The sequence below is a fragment of the Girardinichthys multiradiatus genome, chromosome 18 (genome assembly GCF_021462225.1).
Source record: "Girardinichthys multiradiatus isolate DD_20200921_A chromosome 18, DD_fGirMul_XY1, whole genome shotgun sequence".
NCBI lineage: Eukaryota > Metazoa > Chordata > Actinopteri > Cyprinodontiformes > Goodeidae > Girardinichthys > Girardinichthys multiradiatus.
This window is the reverse complement of record NC_061810.1, coordinates 43893244-43914051: the sequence shown is the minus strand read 5'-3', so window position 1 is coordinate 43914051 and position 20808 is coordinate 43893244. Positions and strand designations below refer to the sequence as shown.

Sequence of the window (20808 nt, the reverse complement as noted above, 5' to 3'; positions counted from 1 at the left end):
TGGATGCAGTAAAGAAACGTTTCAAAGAAGAGTGTGCCAAAATAAAAAAAAAACACAGAAGTGGTGCCACCCTTATTGACAAAACCATTTTTTTTTTTGGTTTTATGAGGCAATTTTACACAGTACACTATCATTGTTGGATATGATGCTTTGGCTAAATTATGAGGTTTTTTCAAAGACATTTTAAAGTCTCTTGGGAGGAGGTGGTCTTGTAGGGAGAAGTTCAGATCTAGGAATATCTACAATATTTTGCACCATTTCGATACTAAACCTCAAAATTAAAGGTGTTAGTGTGGACCAAAAGAGACTTTAAAATGCAGGTTTCAAATAGTTTGACTCAAATGTTTAAAAAATGTAAAAGGCAAGTGGAGAAAAAAATCCAAACATAACATAGGTAGTTTGTGAAGTTTAATGTTAAACTGCAATATTTTTTTTCCCACATTTTAGATACAATGTTCATATTTACAGAAACCATAACCTGAAAAATGTAAAACAAACTAACAAAAAACAGGTTAAACTGTATTATATTGTTTCAGCCTGGGCATTAAAATGTCTTAGATATCTATAATTTGCTTAAATGTGCAGGAGACTTCAAAACAAATGTGGCTTCTACTGTTCGTTAATAGTAAAAGAAAAAACATAACTGAATGCAAACCTTGCAATCTTACAAAAGGCTGAACAGAACTTGTTGAGTGAAGAACAATATGGCAATTATTATGTTTAAAATTGGAGTACAGACAGTCTAGTATATGTAAATGCTATTGTGACCATGTTCCGCAGCAAATAGTAGCACTTACACATAATCTTTAACAGCAATAATATTAAAAATAATAATAAAAAGAGATTAATTTATACTAAACGTGTCACAAAAAGACAAAGATGAGTTTTAGTGGGGTTTTTTTCCACACAGCAGGTACAGCAACATCAAAGTCCTTCAGCGGTTCCAAGCAGACACCACTGCTTAAACTAAACGCTAGCACACATAGAGCCATTGCAAGACAAAAAGGTGAGCACAGGAGAAAGTCTCATAAGTTTTAACTCTGTTCCAATAACCACCATTATGAGTAAACACTAAATTACCTTTCAACATCATCAGGATTTTTTTTTTTTTTTTCACATCAAGCACAAACAAACACAAGTAGTTCCTTTACTGATTTTTTTCCCCCCCTAAACTTACATCTGACATGGCGCAACAATGTGAACTTTCAGTTTTTCAGCAGATTGTGTATGTCTGGAGGGCTTGTGTGCAGGAGGCTGCATCCTGAAACTGGCTCTAACATTTTAGCTTATATATGGTCTGAAATGAAAAGTCACACTGTAAAATGGACTCTGAAAATAAGTGTTATTTTATATACTTAAGCTTTTAAAAAAAATACAGTTCTACCACAGACTCATTGTAACTCTTTAGGCTATAGTTCGTACAAATCATTTTCAAAACAATATTTAAATACGTTAAATGTGTGGGTTGTCCTTGGAAAAGCCATTTCTCTCGTAATGATAACCAAACTAGTTACTGGTAACAGCTGGTTTTCCTGAGGACAAGCCAAGTATGTGATTGTCTTCACTTATTACTCCTGTTACTTGATAACTGTGCAAAGAACCCACAAAGAAACCAGCCTCAACATCTGTAATAAACTTGTGTTTTTACATAAAGATATGGAAAATACAGCATATGGTAAAGCGATCATGTAAACTGGGATTGTGCAGCGCATCGCTATCAACAGCAATATGTTTATTTGCCATCAAATAAGGTAGCTCTACTGTAAACGTTGGCAAGTGAAGCAAATTAACAGACTAAAACAATGTCTTTGGCAACTACGGGTAGATATCAATAAAATACTAATCTGGATGGATAATACGGTGCGAATGAGCAAATGAGAAAAATAGATGCTGTTGAGTTCAAGCCCTTTGATTTTTGTTCTAGTTAATGAGGACAACATTCTGTTCTAATTAGAAATGCACCAATAAATTGGCGAGAGATCAGAATTGGCTGTTCTTTGCCACATTATCTCCGATTGGTGATAAGATTAGATTTTTTCCTATCTATAAAATGCATCAAAACTAAGACATCTACCACAAGCATGTACCTTAAAGCAGTTTATTTAGTTTAATAAAGGGGAACAATATATGTGGCTCCTTCGTTTTCTGTTGGATTTAAAACTATGTCCTCTATCAACAAATCTGTATTACACTTTCTCTTGTGTGCTATGTAAAGTAAATATTGGAATTGACAGCTCAGACCCCAAAGGAAATCAGAAATCTGTATCGGTCAGAAAAATCCTGCTCAGTGCATTTGTAGTTCCAATAGTCCAAAATAGCTGATCTTAACAGCAAAACCGTTCTTAATGGTAATGATAGGTTCTGCTGGAAAACTGCAAACTAAAATCTCCAATGTAATTAATTGGGTAGTCCATGTCAAAACTCAAATTTTCTGTTTTATTTTTATTTTTTTACCAAAAGAAACACCCAATCACAGTTACTGTATATAGTATGACCTTTAAGCAAGCAACAAAACAAAACAAAAAAGCACATTCCTATGAAAAGTGACAACTACTGCAGGGAGGTGGGAGAGAAAAAGGAAAGAAAAATCTTGAGTGGCTTTTTCTGTACACAACTGAATGGTTGGCAGAAAGCAAAATACAGTTCCTTGCAACAAGTATTCATATTTGGAACGTTTCCAGATTTTGTCACGTTACAGCCATAACCTTAGATGTCTTTTACTGGGATTTTATATGGCAGACCAACACAATGTATTACATAATTGTGAAATGGAAAGAAAAGCATGCATGATTTTGACATTTGATTCTTTTTAAAATGGCTATCTGAAATGTGTGGCATGCATTTAAAGTTGCCCCCCTTCACTGGAATACCCCAAAATAAAGTCATCTGCAACCAGTAGCCAGTCTGTCCAGCTTCCTTATCTTATAGCACGATGCTGCCACCACAGTGCTTCAAAGTTTGTATAGTAACAGTATTAGGTTTTTTTGCAGTTTTTCATTGGACTTCTATCTTGCCTTCATTTGAATGGAGCACCTTTTAGCACAAATTTGATTTGTCCACTAGATTTCTTGTGGCAATCTTCAAATAGGACTTCTAGCTTTTTTAAGGCCTTTTCTTGAAACTCTTATATAAAGATTTTTTTAAACTGAACAACTTCTGAATGCAATAAACTACATTGTGGGATCAGAGAAAAAGGGGCTGAATACAATGCACACTACATTGCAGAGTTTTATTTGCCAAACACTGAAGAAAAAAAAACAAAGTTTTATTTTCCTTTCACTTCACAATTGCATAATGTGATGTTTGGGTTTATCATACATTTTCCAAAAATACATAAATATTGTGGTTGCAGTGTGGCAAAATGTAAAACACTTCAACGGTAATGAATATTTTTTCAAGGCACTGTATTTAAAGGTGAAGGAGCAAAAGCAAACAGGAAGTGTGGGCACATATGCAGGGCGAAGGCTTGAGTGGTGGAGGCAGGCTTTTGGTGGCGACTATGCTAAAATCACAAGGTGACTGAAGTCCTACAGCTTCTGTGGAGCAAGCAGCACACAATACACAAGGGGTGGAGGGATACGGTCATAAAAGAGAGGGGAGAGCCCACAAAAATTTTAAGCAAAAGTAATAAATGAAAGCAAAGTCAGGGATGGATGCACATCTCTTTAACAGAGCTTTTTCTTTGTTTTTTAAGAAGCATTTTGTTGGACTAACCAGTTGCCTCTTGCTATGAGAGGGTTATATAGAATGGTCACACGGATTGCTCCTTAGGGAAAGAGAATGCAGCTCGGGGGGTATGGGTGGGAAAGCTCGTGTTGGAGTACATAGGCTCGTTGGTTGGGTGCTGAGTGTAAGGATGCTGGGGCAAGAAAGTAACAGGAGGGTAGGCTGGAGCAGACTGAGACTCGGGGACTTGTTCCATGTTGGAGGCTTGTTGGTAGCTTATGTACTCAGCCGGGTTCAACAGCTCTTCTGGTTGCTTCCCAATTTCCTACAGAAAGGCGATAACAGTTAAAAAAATTAATGTTTTTCCTTGAACATTATTAAAATTAAACTACAATTCAACAAAAATTGTACCTCTAATCATCATGCATGTCTATCTTTTTACGGAGTAAACATGACTTTAACCAGATTGGTTAATAAAGCCAATCTCTCCCAACAAAGTCTGTGGGAACCATGTTCCAGTAAATAAACATTGTTGGAGTAGCTTATAAGAGGATCAGATGTGGTAGAAATATGACATATGTGCATAATTGGCACCTAACTGTTTGCAATTAGTGGCATATTGTTTATGAATAATAGAAAACTGCAGATGCAAATAGCAAAGCAAATTATTGAACAGTAAAATGTTGATTGTTTAAAGCAAGTCAAATGAATTCAAATCGAGGCAAAAAATGGTTAAATGAAAAATAATATTGGTTGCCTTTCATTTTCCAAACAAATTTGCAATTTGTGGTCAGTTTATTTTCTGAAATCTAAATTTTTGAATTGAAAAAGAAATTGTGGCAGTTTTTAGTATCTTTTTTTAACTTCTGTGGTTACCCAGTCCTACAAATTCTACTACATCTGAGTAGTATATATAATCTTGGATTCATGAATATGTATGCATATTTTTCTTAAATCTCAGTTACTGTGAAATTCTAGAAATGTGCATGATTTGCTGCAGATTTCCCTAAATCATTTTAATACAACACATTTGCATCAGGTTTAAATATTTAAGACAATGCAACAGCAAAAATTGACCTTAATTTTCTCAAACTACATTACTCATCAGTGCACTGAAAAAAAAAAGAAATCTGCTTTTTTGATAGATCCCATTTCCAAAATAACAAGCAGATATTTTTCAGAGAGAAAGACCTTGCAGGGATGAAAAATAAAATGTTGGGTTTCAGACAAGAGGTAAAAACATGCGTCAGCAGGCGCAATACAACATGTGTAGGAGGTCATGATCAAGGAGAGCCAGCATATGAAAGATAATTACTTAAGCCATCTGATAACAGTTAAGAAATTAAATTATTTATGAATACCAAGGAAAATAATCTATAACAAAGCCTTATTTTGAGATTCAAATGTATGTTTTGTCACAATTGTCCTCATATTTGACATTATTTCCTACCATACAAAAAACAGGTGCAGACACAACATAGTTGTTGCATCATGTTGCTTGTCAGATGCAATATTCTCTGCATGCAATGCATCTAAAACCAAAACGTTTGGAGGTTTTTTTACAAAAATCTTGGAGATGATATTCTTTAAACTCAGACTCATCCCCCAGCTGCAGCTTAGAGAGCGAAACAAGTCAACTTGTTCATTTGCACAAAATCCCACAGGTTTGATGTGTTCTTTTTACATTTTGTAAGCTAGATTTAGTTATATTTACCATTTACAGTATTAACAGATAATTTCTTTCAGAGGTTACATGTATAATTTCTTTTGTTTTTTTAGTGGTTCAGAAACAGAATTTCCACTCATTGGTGTACAGGCATTACGTTATTTTTATTAATACCTTTTTCAATAAAATATTGCAACAGCGTGTTAAGTAGGAGGAGAGTCGAATTTCCAACACAGTAACTGTATTTTGTTGACATCAGGAATGCCCTATGCTCCTTTGATTTTATAAAGTTCACAAACATCTTCATGCATGGAGGTGAAATTCTGCTCAGTTGGTTCAAAATTTGAAATCCTACTTCAAAACATAAGTAGGATCTGAACCTTGCCTTTTTCTCTTTGGCGTAGTATGCTTGTACAGCATCTATCCTTTAGTAGAAATATTTTCTTCCTGCTTGTGATCTCTTTGGCAGCGCAAGGGTTTTGTCTGGCGGCACTTAATGAATGGTTCAGCACACAATAGGAAAGTCCAAAGGAGCACAAACAAAGCTTAAAACAAAGGTGACAGTTTTGTACAAGTCAGAAATGCCCCGCCGCCCCATTCTTTAAAAAACACTGGAGATTCCAATCGAATCAGCACATCTGCAAAACATACACTCATTTACATACACATTTATTTTCTCGGATACGAAGCAGATTTAAAGCGCAGGCCACCTTTGTTGGCACACATGATAAAGATATGTAAAAAAGACTTAAAATATAGTAATTTATTTCAGTACCATAATTTCACATTGAAATTTAGAAAAATCCAGCCTTCAATTTGACTGCATTTATTCAACAGCGAAAAAATTCTAAATTAAGATGAGTTAAAATAAATATTCTTAAAAATAGGCTTTATTTATGCTTTACATATCAAAGTTGATCAGAGTTTCCTGGAATATAGTATTAGTAATACAGGATTTTCTGTATTCCTTGGGTTTACATGGCATGACCCAGAGGTCCACTTTTTAAGTCACTGGCCACAAGGCCGTGAATAACGATCCATATCTATCTACCTTGCCAACACACTATAATCATGATGGTAAGGAAGGTAAATATCTCCAAAACTCACTGTTGGATAATGCAGATAGTGTAATCTTGGGGTCACAAACTCTGCATACAAACATTTAGATGCCATCCACATAACCAATCATTTGGGAGGCATGGCAGAAAAAACCCTTATGATGATAGGATGTTTGTGTCCTATAATTACCTATCTAAAGGCCTGGAGGTTCCTGAAGCCTATTGGAACTTTTAACTGGAGTTGTGTGCTTTGGTCTCCAGAGACTTTTAGGCAACAAACACTCCAGAAGGGCTATATGAATATGCATACTGTTTAGTATGGATGATCTGTTATGCTGTGGGCCCGTTTCTTTTCCAAAGGTACTGGGGAACCTCGCTAGAGCGTATGGCTTTATGAAATTCTTGAAAAACCAGATTATTTTTGTAAAAATGGACTCTACCAGTAAACATAAAATTGGATGTCATTTGGTCTTTCAACAGAAACACCTAAAATAAATGGCCAAATGAACAGAGACAGGATTCACGAGATACAAAATCATTTTCTTCCTAATTGTTCTGGCAAGCTCAGTCCACAGACGTGAAATCATATAGAATACTTGTGGGGTGAGTTGAAGAAAAGAGAATACAGAGATGAGCCAGAATGCTGGATAATGATGAGAGATTGTGCAAAAGGATTGGTCAAAGACACAACTCTCTGTGTGCTCAAACTTTGTTCAAATGTTATAAGAGAAGACTAAGTGTTGTCCTGCTGGCAACAGAGGGTTTTACAAACTTTTGACAGCAGGGGAGCCTATAATTGGGCCACCAGTGATGTTGTTAAAAAATACATTTTATAACATGACATTTCTTCTCCCATGCCGAATAAATTTACCCAAACTAAAGGTTGGATTTTCCTGAGATTTTTGTGTAATACAATACATTACTGCCGGAAAGATACATTTGTTTTGACATTTTTTATGCACGTGTACTAGGGGTACCAATAAATGTGTCCTGCACTGTCATCATTATGCATTATTGACAAAATATATATTTAGAAAACTGATATGAAGCATTTAACCACAACCCCAGTACAAACTTTGGACTGTGCTGAGTATTCCAGTGGAGATATGACCCAGTGCATTCATAAAAACCTTCAACCCCCCAACTGATGAACTCTGCATTAATTAAGGAACCAATAGTAGTCATAAAGGTAGAAATACAGAGAAGGATAGTAATGCTTTTGATATTGCTTGACATGCTTCCATGCAAAAATGAAACAGGATGAGCATGAGAGTGAAATGAAACTCACGAGTCTTCTTCAAGCATCTCTACATCTACGAATATGATGATCCCAACTCTGAGAATGTTTTGTGAGGCAATGGAACCACAAAAAACAACAAAAAAAACAACAAAAAAAACAATCTTTATCCTTCTGACAGATGGTTGCATTCCTTAAACAGAACATAATTGAACAAATGTGTATTTGAAGGGTAAAAGCTTGGGGTAAATATAAAGGAATAATGCATAAGCAAAGGGATGCATAAGGAAACTACCCAATAAGAACTTTGGATGTTCAATTAAATTCATACTGCTTATTTACATACATGCACTTAAAGAGACAAATCCAAAAATGATGAAGTATGGATCTCGAGTGACACCCTTAGAGATGAATGGTGACATAAGCACAGTAGATCTGAGGAAGACAAAAGGGAAGCAGTGAGCTTTTGTGAAGCTGAATTGGTGTTCTCACAGCAGGAGAAATACAAGTAAACTGCTCCTGACAAATGCTGGAGACATTGACTGTAGTCCAAAAAGCTTATTTGTTTCAGGTCAGTATCAAGGACCATTCAAGCCGCTAAAGAAAATTCTCCGCTTTGTCAGGTTATTAATGTCTTTGCTTGCTGAAAAATCCTTTGTGATTTCAGGCAAACCAACAGTCTCTGGAGCAGGTTTGCCATTTTATAGAATTCCTTGAAGACATTTGGAATTTAAACCTACATTTTATACAAAGTGCTGACAAAAGATTTGCTCAAAGTTGTATTTTCAAATATATAATTTACTTTAGATTTACCTCCAACTCTGTCCAAAAGATTTAGAAACAAAGCACAGCATGAAACATAATGAAGGATTTTGTGGGCAATTCCTACTATTCTAAAGGATAGTTTTTAAAAAATGTGAAAGAATGTGACCTTTGAAGAGAGCCGCGAATCTTTACTTTTGTATTCAGCTCATAATTGCTTGTGCCGAATCTGAAGAAACCCCATTACTGGAATAACTGAGAAACTGCATATATAGTAATTACTTAAGGGTTTAATGTTGACATTTTTAAAACATAGGAACACAACGACCTGGGACCTTCAACAAGAGACAAAAGAAATGTATAACTATTCCTACACCTATACATCTACACCTTTAAGCTGCATTCACTTTTTTTTTTTTTATCTGCCCAAGGTTTTGCCTCTACAACCAGATATTAAGTGGATCTAAATGTAGTGCATTCAGGATGCTTACATTATTTAATATTTTATTAAATAACTATTTTCTCTTTCAAGTATTGTCTGAGGAATACCAGCCTAATATGGTGGTGGTGGAGGTGGTGGTGGTGGTGGACAATAGATTAAAAAGTGACTCAAGCACTGGCATTACTGAACAGCAAAACTCTGTACACAAATAGAATAAATTCACAACAATTTATCCTTAAAATATATGAATTAACAAAAATAACTCAATTCCAAGATAAACATATTTCTGTTAAACTCTTAATCTACGAAGCAAAATAAAATAATAAATGAAACTAATAAAAATGGTTGAAAAACAAACAATTATGCAATATTAAGATTTAGTCTTATCTATGTTTGAGAACCAAGGTTTATCTTGAGAAATTTGGAAATGAGAACAAACAAGTTTTAGAACTTAGTTTTAAATTAGTCCTAGAACTAATTAAAAACAACTAGTATGTCTCCAAATAACAAATCACAATGCAAAATCAGAAGAGTAGATAACATTTTGATAGTATAATACTTCAAAGAATAATTCATAATTTGTTGTTTAATTAGTTATTCTTTATTAAAATAATAGTTAGGGAAATATTTTCTGGATTGGGAATCAATAAGTAAATAATTCTGGATAAGTGATTCTTAATAGTGTCCACTAACTTCTGGTGGAGTGCCATGTGATATGCCCCCTTACCCTCGGTGGAGGGTCTGATGCCAAATCACTGGGGGTGTCAAGCGAAAGGTTATTTACACGTCTGTTGTGGATGGGGAGTCTAAGTCTCCAGCTGCTGAAAAAGCATGGATCCCTCTTTCTCCAAGGAAAGCTGCTCAAGACTGGGCTGACTGTTTGCCTTTCCTTCCAAACTAGTGTTTTGCCACTGATCCTAAACCTACAAGAGACTCAGAGTCAGCCCAGCTCGATTTAATAGCAGATATGCAATTCACTTCTTTGTTTTAGAAATCCTTGAGCACTTTTTTTTTTGGGGGGGGATTATAGGGCTGGTGCTACTTTTCAGGTCAATGGTCAAAAGTCTCCTTTAGCAATACTGCAATTTCTCTTACAGGACTGATGGGAATTAAAACTTGGCACTGCTCTGTGGTGTGTTAGAAAAGTGCTTGATCTTAACTCAGATATCATCAATTGTTGCTGGCTGTAACACGGCGCACAGTACTGTTCACTGAACAAATGACAGCTTTTAACCAATTTGTTCAAGTCACATGCCAATGCTTTTCTATGTCACAACCATGAACTTGTTGGGATCTCAGTCTAGATTGCCAGTCTTTCAGTTTTGAATTGTAGTGTTGTATTTTTTGGGGTGACAGACGCAAATAGCAAAGTGTGAAGCTATTTCTGTCTTCATTAAGGATCACCACTGTCTGAAAATGTTTTTTTTTTTCTTATATTTTATAATTTAAAAATGTGACCTAAATACTATTAACAATTGTTTTCTGTGGCATACTATAAATTAATATAATACAAACAATAATAATTTTTTTATCTGGCTTTCTTCATTTTTTTGTCACTAAGGTTAAAAGCTTTAGTTATTTTGTTTTTCTTTTTTATATTACTTATATTATATGTTTTTACTGCCAGTTTGTTGCTGCTCCAGTAATGTTAAACCAATTCACATACTTCACATTACTATGCTCTGTGTGTGTAGCAGCGTACGTGTTCTGAAAAGGAAACTAACAAAAGAACAGTGACAGAAAAAAAAACTAAAATAAATGTTAAATACAGACAGAAATAAGCATTTATAAAAAAGTTGCTAATCATGCACTGCTTACATGTAGTATGTTGACAGCACTCAGATTTTGTGAACTTTGTTCTGAACAAGTCTGTCTAAATGCAAAACTAAATCCAGTAACTGACTACACTAAGTATTTACCATGCAGGCACAAATGCTGTGCCATTTCATTTAATTCCAGGCAAAAACAAAAACTTGTATTTATCTGAAAATGTCAAACTACTAACATGTATAAGATGAATAAGATATGTATATTCCTACTGGGATGACATTTTAGAAATGTTTTTTCAGTGTTTCCATATTCAAATTTCGCAGGAAGTATGGTCAGATTGATGGCTTTGTTAAATGAAAGAAGGATAGTCTGGATATGTGAGCATTTGCAACAGAATTATAGCGGTGGAGGTATTTCATAACCAAAATTAAAAAAAATATTAAAACACTAAAACCTAAAGTACAATTTAAGAGATCAGCCTAAATAAAGGTCAAACTTGTATTTCTTCACCATCCAAATTTACCAACCCTTTCTTATTGACTTTGCCACCAGTTAGATCTAAGGTAAGGAAATTGAGGAAAGAATTAATGACCCCATATTCCCATGTTGATTTTTTTTATGTTCAGGGACACTTAAAAACTGAAAACTGCTCTGGATCAGACTCAGACTTGTGGTGAGACTAAGCTCTCTTATCACATTTGAACACAGTCAGTCCTTTGTTCTGCATGTGGGCTTAAAAGCATCCTCCAGGATTTATGAATCCCCTGAAAGCTCATCTGTGTTCCCCCTACATCTGCATCCTAAGATTTCTGCCAAACAAATGTTTTAAATTGCCTTAAAATAATTTAGATATACTTGTCATCTTCACAGATCTAGAAAGTGATGCTTAAACAAAAAATAAATATTGTCATATGAAGTTGTTAGGGATCAAAATGCAGAAAGGTGGATAGGAGAAGCCTGATGAATTAGGATGTTTATCTATAGAAGCAATATGAAGCCAGTCTGAAGACAGAAAACAAGGATCTGAAATGGGAGTGACCAAACCAAGGAGTATTTATACTGGTGAATTTGATTACTGAAATGCTACACAGGTGAGTAATGGGCAGATGACAAACTATTCAAGCTGGGGGAGCATTTTAAACCAAGGTAATGAGGGAAAGTTCTGGGTACAGCAGGGAAATAAAGAAATAAAACATAACTATAATAACCAGAAAGGCAAACATAGGAAAACCACTGAAAACTAAATAACCAAACACAACCCAACAAAATTCAACAGATCACGACATTTCATGTACATATAAAAAACAAACCTTAACTGTATACGCACTAATATATAGATGAAAAAAACAGCAACAATAAATGAAACAATACATTTATTGTAAATAATTGAATTAGAAATATTAATGATGGCATATGGAGAAAATCAACACATATTTAACAAAAAGAGCAATACTGTTGCTGCTGCAAACTAGCGAGCGTTAGCTTGGCAGACACCAAGTCAATGCATGATTGTGATTTGACAAAGAATTAAAGTTGTATCCTCGACACTACACTTATTCAATGTCCCAAAAAAAAGTGTGTGTATGTGCAATTGATGTGTATCTAGGTGCAACCCAACATGGACAAAAAGGATGTGGCAACAAATCAATATGAAATATAAAAATACAGTTTAATCAGGTAAGGTCCAGTTATAAGCTATTGTTATTTAAACTTTACCAAGTAAATTACGGAGCATTCAGTGGCTATATTCAACAGAGGCAAATAATGATGTGTAAGAAGTTAAAGGTTGGCTCATGACTAAATATGAAGTTGAGATATTTTTCTGTCCATAAAGCTCAATGTGAAACAGCTGTACAAGGTGTACTTACAAGAAAACAGAAACATGTGTGATCAGAAAGGAATTCCAGAAAATGGTGCTGCAGAAAACACAAATTCAAATCCAAATCCACTGCTGGAGCATTAGTTAAATGTGGGTGAAGTTCCCACAGAGGTGGATGATTTTATTTGTTTGAACAAAATATCAATAACTACTGTATTTCACTTGCAGGCTAAAAAGAACTCTTAATGAAAGGAGTAGCCCTTAAAACTCAACCAGTCAGCTGCTTTAGGAGTCCCCAAGGACAACTAAGCCGTAAGGGCTTCCTTCTTCAGCTTGACGGCCTATATCACCACTGGTGCCCACTAGCGTGTCCTCTGGTTGCCACCTCAACATCCACAGATAACCTTCAGTTTACATCTCCTATAGATGGAGGTCCTAATCATGGTCCATTCAGATTCCATAGGAGTTTAACATTATTCAAACAAAATGGCTTTTTTTCTGATCTCTGCCTGCTTTAATTAGCCAATCCTTGAGTTCATCTGAATCAGTCTTTTTATGAGTTATGATGCCGGAAATACTGATTATTTAACAAATTGCAATTAATGCAATTAATACAAACCTTTACAGTAAAGCTTTCTGTAATAAAACAGTGCATACATTTGTTCTAAGCACTCCCGTTAACAGTGTTATATACTCATGGTGCCTTTATTAGTTTGCTGTATTATTGCCTCAGAAATTGAGATATAGTAGGGTTTTTCGCTTGGTTGTTTTTTCAGCTTTTAGTCTTATCTTTGCTTTGGTGTTTTCTTGTCTGTGTCAGAATTCACTTAGAACAGTTATTATTTGTGACATAATACTATAAATATGAACCATTTAACAGCTTTCATTTACATTATACTGTATTTAATTATAACGTAAAACTGAAGCCTGCAATGAGTGCTTTCTTTAAGGAAGGGTGGTTAAATTGCTGCTCTTTCCGTCACTGACCCCTGATGTTTTGGTGCTTGGCTCATGTGTGTGCTATCATAATATGTCAACTGCTTTAGGTGTGTTTCTGTTTCTGGCAGGTATTGCTGGGGTCCTGTCATTGTTTAGCGTTTGATTATGGTTCAGAGGTATCTATATTTCTCTTAGATCAGGTGTTATGGCTTGTTTTTTCAATTATGTTCACCAGTATATTCTACGTTTTTTTTTTTCAAAATACAAAGCCAAACTGCTCCTTTATTTTGGAACACAACTTGATAACTTGTTCGACTCCCAGCCGGTCTTTCTGCATGGAGTTTGCATGTTCTCCCCGTGCATGCGTGGGTTCTCTCCGGCTTCCTCCCACAGTCCAGGGTGAACCCCGCATCATGCCCATAGACTGCTGGAGATAGGCAACAGCTTTCTGTATTGCAATATTAATCTTAGGTCATATTGCCAGCCCTACATCCAAGTACTATTTAAAGTGAAACACATTGCCATGGCTTTTGGTATTGGGGATACTGAACCAGCAGCTTCAATAAATGATTGAGCCAACCTTCCTTACCTGCTCTATGATTCCAAACATACATCGTAGGTTAGCAAATGTGTGTTCTTTGGCTGTTTAATTCAAAAGCCTTTCCAGTCCAGTTGGACTTTTAATGTAATTGTTGTTTTTATCTTTGCATTTTTTATATCTGCAGTCTTCTTCACCTCAGGCATTTCCAGAGCAGATGTACATTTTACTACATCAAACTGTGGGCAGTGAGCCCAGGAATCTTGCTGATTTAGGTTATTGGCCTATCTCAAATGCATAATATCTTTTGATGGGAAACTTTAATGCAAAGTATATCTTTAAATGAAAGGCTCAAAGATTTATTTGAACTTAAAGAGTGAACTAGTACGAGGTTAGACTTCTGCTTATGACTGGGATTATTACATGAAAAGTGTTTAACAGTGAATAGCAGAGTGGACAATAATACATATTCTTTGCACACAGTCCAAAAAATAAACTTTGTGCACGAGGATGACTGAACTGATTGAGCCCTTCATGCAGGAAATCATTGTCTGTAAAATTCTCTGTACTCAATATTTAATTGAAATATTCACAGAGAACATATTAAATTAGATCTCATTCCTATTCTCTTTTAAAAATAATTAACTTTATTGCACAGTTTCAAAGCTACATTCAAAGATTTAAAAAAGTACTTGGTAAAGGATCAGGATGGATTGTGGTCTGATGTTAATTACCACTCATTAATGTCATTTCAGTTAAGGACTCAAGTACTATAAAAGCTATCACATACTTTTACTGCTTCCCTACTTACAACACATGCATCGTTTAGTGTTAAGGTTTAGGATTTTTAAATGCTTTAAAATGAAAAGAAAATCCACTCTATCTTTAGTTAGATCACTTTTTTTCTCACTAAAAGAGAATCTGAAAATGCATGATGTGTGTGTGCATGCTATACCTTCTCAAGGGCCAAAGGTTGCCCCAATTTAATACTTCAGACATCAGTTGTGTTTTATTGTTGTTATGCTGTTGAGGCATAGCTTCACTTATTAATTAAACCTGGGGACCTTCCGAAGGTATTCTCTCATGCTTGGTTTAGACTAGCAAGAAGATCTCACGCCAATTTTCTTCAGAATATTCAAACTAAAACCAATATTCTTGGTCAAGGACATGTTTATACTCTATTTGTGTGAAGATGAATCACACATCCTGATGGACTAAAATTTGTAATTACATTTGAATTTTATGAAAATGTTAATATTAGTTTATCTATTGAAAGCAGAAGTGGGCCGTGGTCATAAGCTAAGCTACTGTACTTCAAAAACCGTACAAACATAAAAATGTTAAGGTTTGTCTAATTGAGATAACACAAAATATATTTTAGTTAAAGCTATTAAATATCCATGTAAAACACAATGAAATAAACTTTTGTTTTCAGTTATTGATGAGTTACATAGTAACATGAAATTACTGCATGAAAATCTTTTCAGTAATTTCATGATTCTAATAGCTAGGGGAAAACTCATTCGTATCAAAGCTATCTGATCATTTCCTCCATAAATGTATCAAATTTGGTTAGTAACAAGTCTTTTGCCTCACGATAAAATCTAATGATGTTAAACATCTCTAAAATATTTTAAATTGTATAAACTCATTTGTGGCTTCACTTACCCGATATGACATTATTACTTTACACTGAACTGTCTAATTCTTCACTGGAGTAAGTGACTGTTGAATTTTTGAAACAATAGTCTTCAAAGAGATAGAAGCAGACATGAGGCACATTCTGTGACAGTGCAGATATTCTGTTTTCACGGCTCCACAGAAACAAGAACAGAAATGACTGCTAATTCTGACTTTCTAATTATTCCATGATAAAATGATAAAATTAAACAGACAAGTTACATGAACATTTGGAGTGACAACCCTTCTTGGAATTCTGTCAGGTTATTATCTATAACTGCATGATACAGATATCCATCTAAACACCAAAAATACAAGCAAGTATTCTCTGTCAGGGAACACCAAAAAACTGCTTTTTGTGTGAGAAAAAAAATATCTAGAAAGACTGACACGTATTTGTGAGTTTCCATGTGACGCTGCTAATAAACACAAATAGGTGAACTGACAGAAGAACAGGGCTATTATTAACCGAGGAATGTAACGGTGTCTTTTATTGCTCACTTGGTTGAACACTATGAAGAGCCGTTTCATTCAAAATTAAATAAATACTGCTATTGATAAATTATTAATAAATATTCCATGAAATAAATAAATATCCCCATGAAATAAAACAAAATAATGATGTTAAATGACATTTTTATCTTGTTTTATTTAATTCATTTCAAGATTTATTTAATTTACTTAAATATTTATTTAATTTACTTCAAGATTTATTTATTTATTTCATAATGCAGTTTTATTTTGTGACACTTTTATTTTGTAAAACTACTTTACGTATTTAAGTTACTTTTATTTTTTCATTTTAAGCTCTTTTTATTTCATGTTCTTATATTCAAATGAGGTGGGGGGGGGGCTTTATCTGTCGGGCTGAGTTCAATTCGTGGCAGCGGCCGGCAGAAGCATGCTGCTGCCGGCCAGAAGACAGCATGCCGGAGGGAGCCAGGGGATTCTACGAGGATGCCAGAATCAGAATCAGAAAAGCTTTATTGCCAAGTACGTTTTTGGACATACAAGGAATTTGTTTTGGCGTAGTCGGTGCAATACAGTACAAATTAAACAGTATAAACATATCTACAATATAATATAAATATATGTGCACAGTTTTAAGTGAGTGAGAGTAAATATAGAGCAGTATAAGATGCAAGAGCAATACAACAGTGCAGGTGATCATTGTGCAAGTATGGCAGTGCAAGTAAAGCAGGAGTCCAAGCTGAGCGTTAATGTAACGCATAGAGTTACAGGTTACAGGTGTCCTGTCAGCAAAAAAGGGGGGGTGTGGGGGAAAGGGAGAGTGTCAGGGTGGTGTCCGGGCTTTGTTAACCAGGCTGGTGGCAGATGGGAAAAAACTGTTCTTGTGGCGTGAAGTTTTGGTCCGGATGGACCGCAGCCTCCTGCCAGAGGGGAGAGTCTCAAAGAGTCTGTGACCGGGGTGGGAGGGATCAGCCAGAATCTTCCCTGCCCGCTTCAGGGTCCTGGAGGTGGACAGTTCCTGGAGCGACAGTAGACTCCAGCCAATCACCTTCTCAGTAGACCGAATGACACGCTGCAGCCTGCCCTTATCCTTGGATGTAGCAGCGGCGTACCAGATGGTGATGGAGGAGGTGAGGATGGACTCAATGATGGCTGTGTAGAAGTGCACCATCATAGTCTTTGGCAGGTTGAATTTATTCAGCTGCCGCAGGAAGAACATCCTCTGCTGGGCTTTCTTGATGAGGGAGCTGATGTTTGGCTCCCACTTGAGATCCTGGGAGATGATGGTTCCCAGGAAGCGGAAAGATTCCACAGTGTCAATTGTGGAGTCACAGAGGGTGATGGGGGCAGGTGGGGCTGGGTTCTGCCTGAAGAAGGTGCCAGACCGGCCGTAAAAGCCTGCCACGGCGGTTGCCGCTGTTTTCGTGGAAGCTGTTTGTGCAATAAGTCTTTGTCATCCTTTCAGCATGTCATACACACACATAGTGCTCTTTATTTTCCATCTCAAGTAAATACAGCCACCTTATGTTATGGGTCTAACACTGTTTATCGTCAATTAAAATTAACAGGCTATAACAATAATGACATTCCGTTTGCTGATAATCAGCATTGACTTCCACAAAAACAGCGGCAGCCGCTGTGGCAGCGTGTTAAAGGCTTTTACAGCCGGTCTGGCACCAGGGGAACCTGGGGAATCCTCGCAGAACCCCCTGGTTCCCTCCGGGCATGCTGTGGCACTGACGGCAGCAGCTCCGGCATGCCGCCTTCTGGCAGGCAGTGGCATGCTTCTGCCGGCCACTGTCACGAATTGAGCTCAGCCCTGCTGTCCCAGCGCCACCCAGCAGATAAAACTCCGCCCCCTCATTTGAATATAAGAACATGAAAAAGAGCTTAAAATGAAAAACTGGGGTTAAAAAAGTAAAAGTCACTGAAATACGTAAAGTACCTTTACAAAATAAAAGTGTCACAAAAAAAAAACTGTATTGTGAAATAAATAAATCTTTAAGTAAATTAAATAAATCTTGCAATGAATTAAATATAATAAGATGAAAATTTCTTTTAACATAATTATTTTTGTTCTATTTCATGGGAATATTTATTTATTTCATGGAATATTTATTAATAATTTATCAATAGCAGCATTTATTTATTTATTTAATTTTGAATGAAACGGCTCTCCATAGAACACAAACATCAGGATTTATTCTTATACATGTGTTCCCACTTCACTGCAGCTACAGTGTTTGCCAAAGGTTATCTTTCTGGTAGTCTGTTGAGTCTGTTCCAGTTTTCCTAAATGTTCTCTAATGACCCCACATATGACCAACAAAACAACTTAGCTAAAATAAAAAAACTACTGATCCAAACAACTACAGACCTATCACAGTACTTCTTCAGGCCCTCGGGAATTCTTCCAACAAATTCGAAAGTGTTTTGGAGGACCAGTTGTGGAGAAAAACACACATTTGTGAATAAGATAGAACAAGACTAATTGCTTAACACATTTTTAAATACCTAAAGGCAACAAAAGTAAGCTATAGTAATAGTACATTAGATAAACCTTTCAGTCAGATCAGAGGTAAAAGCTTTTGGATTTCAGTCTAACATTGCTCCAGTGCAACACACAAAAAAGAAGAATCAACTCAAATGCATACATTTAATGCTGGGGGTTAATCTAAATGAAATCTGGCTTACCTTGAAGCCATTTTAAGTACCGGTACATTAAGTAGATAACCTAACCTTAGGGGAAATAAGGCTCAAATACGTTTTATATCTGATAATGTAATAACACTTTCACCATGAAAGGATGCAAGGGAAATACATAATTAAGATTTTGCTGATTTTATTTGACTGATTGCTTTTAAGTTAAAAATGAAAAGTTAGCTCTACAACCTCCAAGTCCTCCATGTGATTTTTTTGTTCCTATGTACAGTATATGGCTGAGTAGAGCAATTTTATACAAACAATTGTATTTAATAGTTTAACCTAAAGGGAGCTAACTACTATTGGACTTTACAAATACAAACAGAGGATACGGCAGCTTGCTAAGGATGGAGATTTTCCTCAACAGTGCCATTAGTTGTACTTCCAGTTTAATTTTTTGTCTTTGTTTCCTCTTCATCCCCTCCTGATAAGGAGAACAAAACTTCCAGTTTATAATATTGTTGCAGAATGACAAAGTTAAGCTTTGTTTGAAACCTTTGGTATTTACACAAATGAGGAACTCCTTCACATATATCAAAGAAGGTAGATTATGAATCAAAAACACAAAACAATAACCTGCATTTATTGAATCTATGTTTCATACTCTTAGTTTGAAGTAAGATGGGAAGTAGTTCTTGAGTTTTAAACTGTTTGTGTAGCAGCATTTTAATTACACAGTCAAAAAAACTAAACAGAGGCTGAGGAGATATGAATGATGTGTAAGCACTGTGAGATTAAGTTTGACTGAAAGAAAGCAATGCTACTGTCTACTTTGGGGCTTCCAAGTTGAGCTAGACTAAAAGGCTATTTCACAGTTTTGTTCATCTCTACTTCAAAATCTGAAATAAATGGTCTTATTAAACCTAAACAGGATGACACTGTACAGTAGGAACTCCTTAACACATTCTTTAACAAGGCCAATTAATAGCTTGTTATGAAACCTTTATTCTATTTTTAAAAGGTAAAAATTAGCATTTCTAATGCATTTACAGCATTATAACAACTTCATTGTTGGAAAAGCAAACAAAACCTCAATGTGGACTAGTCAAACATATACTGGATTATTTTTCACTAATAACAGATTCTTCAAAATGCAGGTTAGGATTTGAGAAAACGTTTGTCAAAACACCCTCTTCCCCACCGTTCTTTCTTTTTAAATGCACACTACAACAACACGCATCAACACTACATTTGAGCTGACACTTAGCCGGCATTGATTGGGATGTGGCCCCACTTCGGTGGAGGGGCTGGGTGGCTGGACTGCTTGGTGGGCCGTGGTGTGCCATGCGGGGGTACGGGTGGCCGGCAGCCTGGGGCGCCCCTGGGGTTTGGGGGTGGGGTTGGCGGGGTGCCTGGTAAGAGGTGCTGCCGTGGCCTTCTTCCTCTGCTTCCTTCTGTGGTTCTGGCCCATGGTCGGGCGCCGTGCTGCAGCTGGCGGTCAGGTAGGTGGGGCGGGGAAGCACATCTTGTGACTGCACCGGGGCAGCTGGTGGGTCGTGCCTGGCCTGGAGCGGTTGGCCTGCATGGCCCAGGAACCCGGCTGGTGCATGTATCCCTCTCGTGGACTGGTGGGCTGGGGCTGCTTTCGCTGTCTGGGGGGGTTGGGTGGGCTTGGTGGTGGGCTGTCGTGTGGCGATGGTGGAGCTGAGCTGGATAGTGTTTCTCCCTGGGCGGTCATTGCAGTGGCAGGGATGTAGTGGCTTTTTTTGGGGGGGTTATTTGTGGCCGACGGGGGCATTGTGGGGGCATGGTGGAGGACACTGGCCCCGGGTACAGGGTGAGTGAGTTTTTCCCGTCATGCTGTGGGTGCGGTGCTTGGTGGGGTCTGCCCTGTTGCGCCGGTGGGCGGGGATGGTGTTGCGCGGGGCCCTTGCCTTGCCGTTGCAGTGCGCTGTGTGGTGGGGGAGCGGGGTGCGGCAGGGGTGCTTAGAGCGGGGCTGAGTGTGGAGCTTGGGCTGGGTGGGTGTGGCTTCATCAGCCTCTCGGCTATGGAGTTCACCTGTGGGGGTGTTCCCCTGTGGGGGAGGGGATTCGTGGCGTTTGGGTTCGGGGGCATG

At 36.9% G+C, this 20808-nt stretch overlaps 1 protein-coding gene across 4 annotated transcripts in view; it reads right to left on the bottom strand.

Annotated features, from left to right (window-relative positions):
* Positions 1–391: 391 nt before the first annotated feature.
* The window catches only part of nectin1b (nectin cell adhesion molecule 1b), a 275781-nt gene continuing 255364 nt past the window's right edge, over positions 392–20808 (bottom strand). For 2 of the 4 annotated variants that reach the window (XM_047392146.1, XM_047392147.1), the window contains one exon: positions 392–3991. In XM_047392146.1, coding sequence (XP_047248102.1) covers positions 3752–3991 — 240 coding nt within the window. In that variant the 3' untranslated portion in view covers positions 392–3751. The remainder of the gene's footprint in view (positions 3992–20808) is intronic. The other 2 variants (XM_047392149.1, XM_047392148.1) reach the window with 2 other exon arrangements.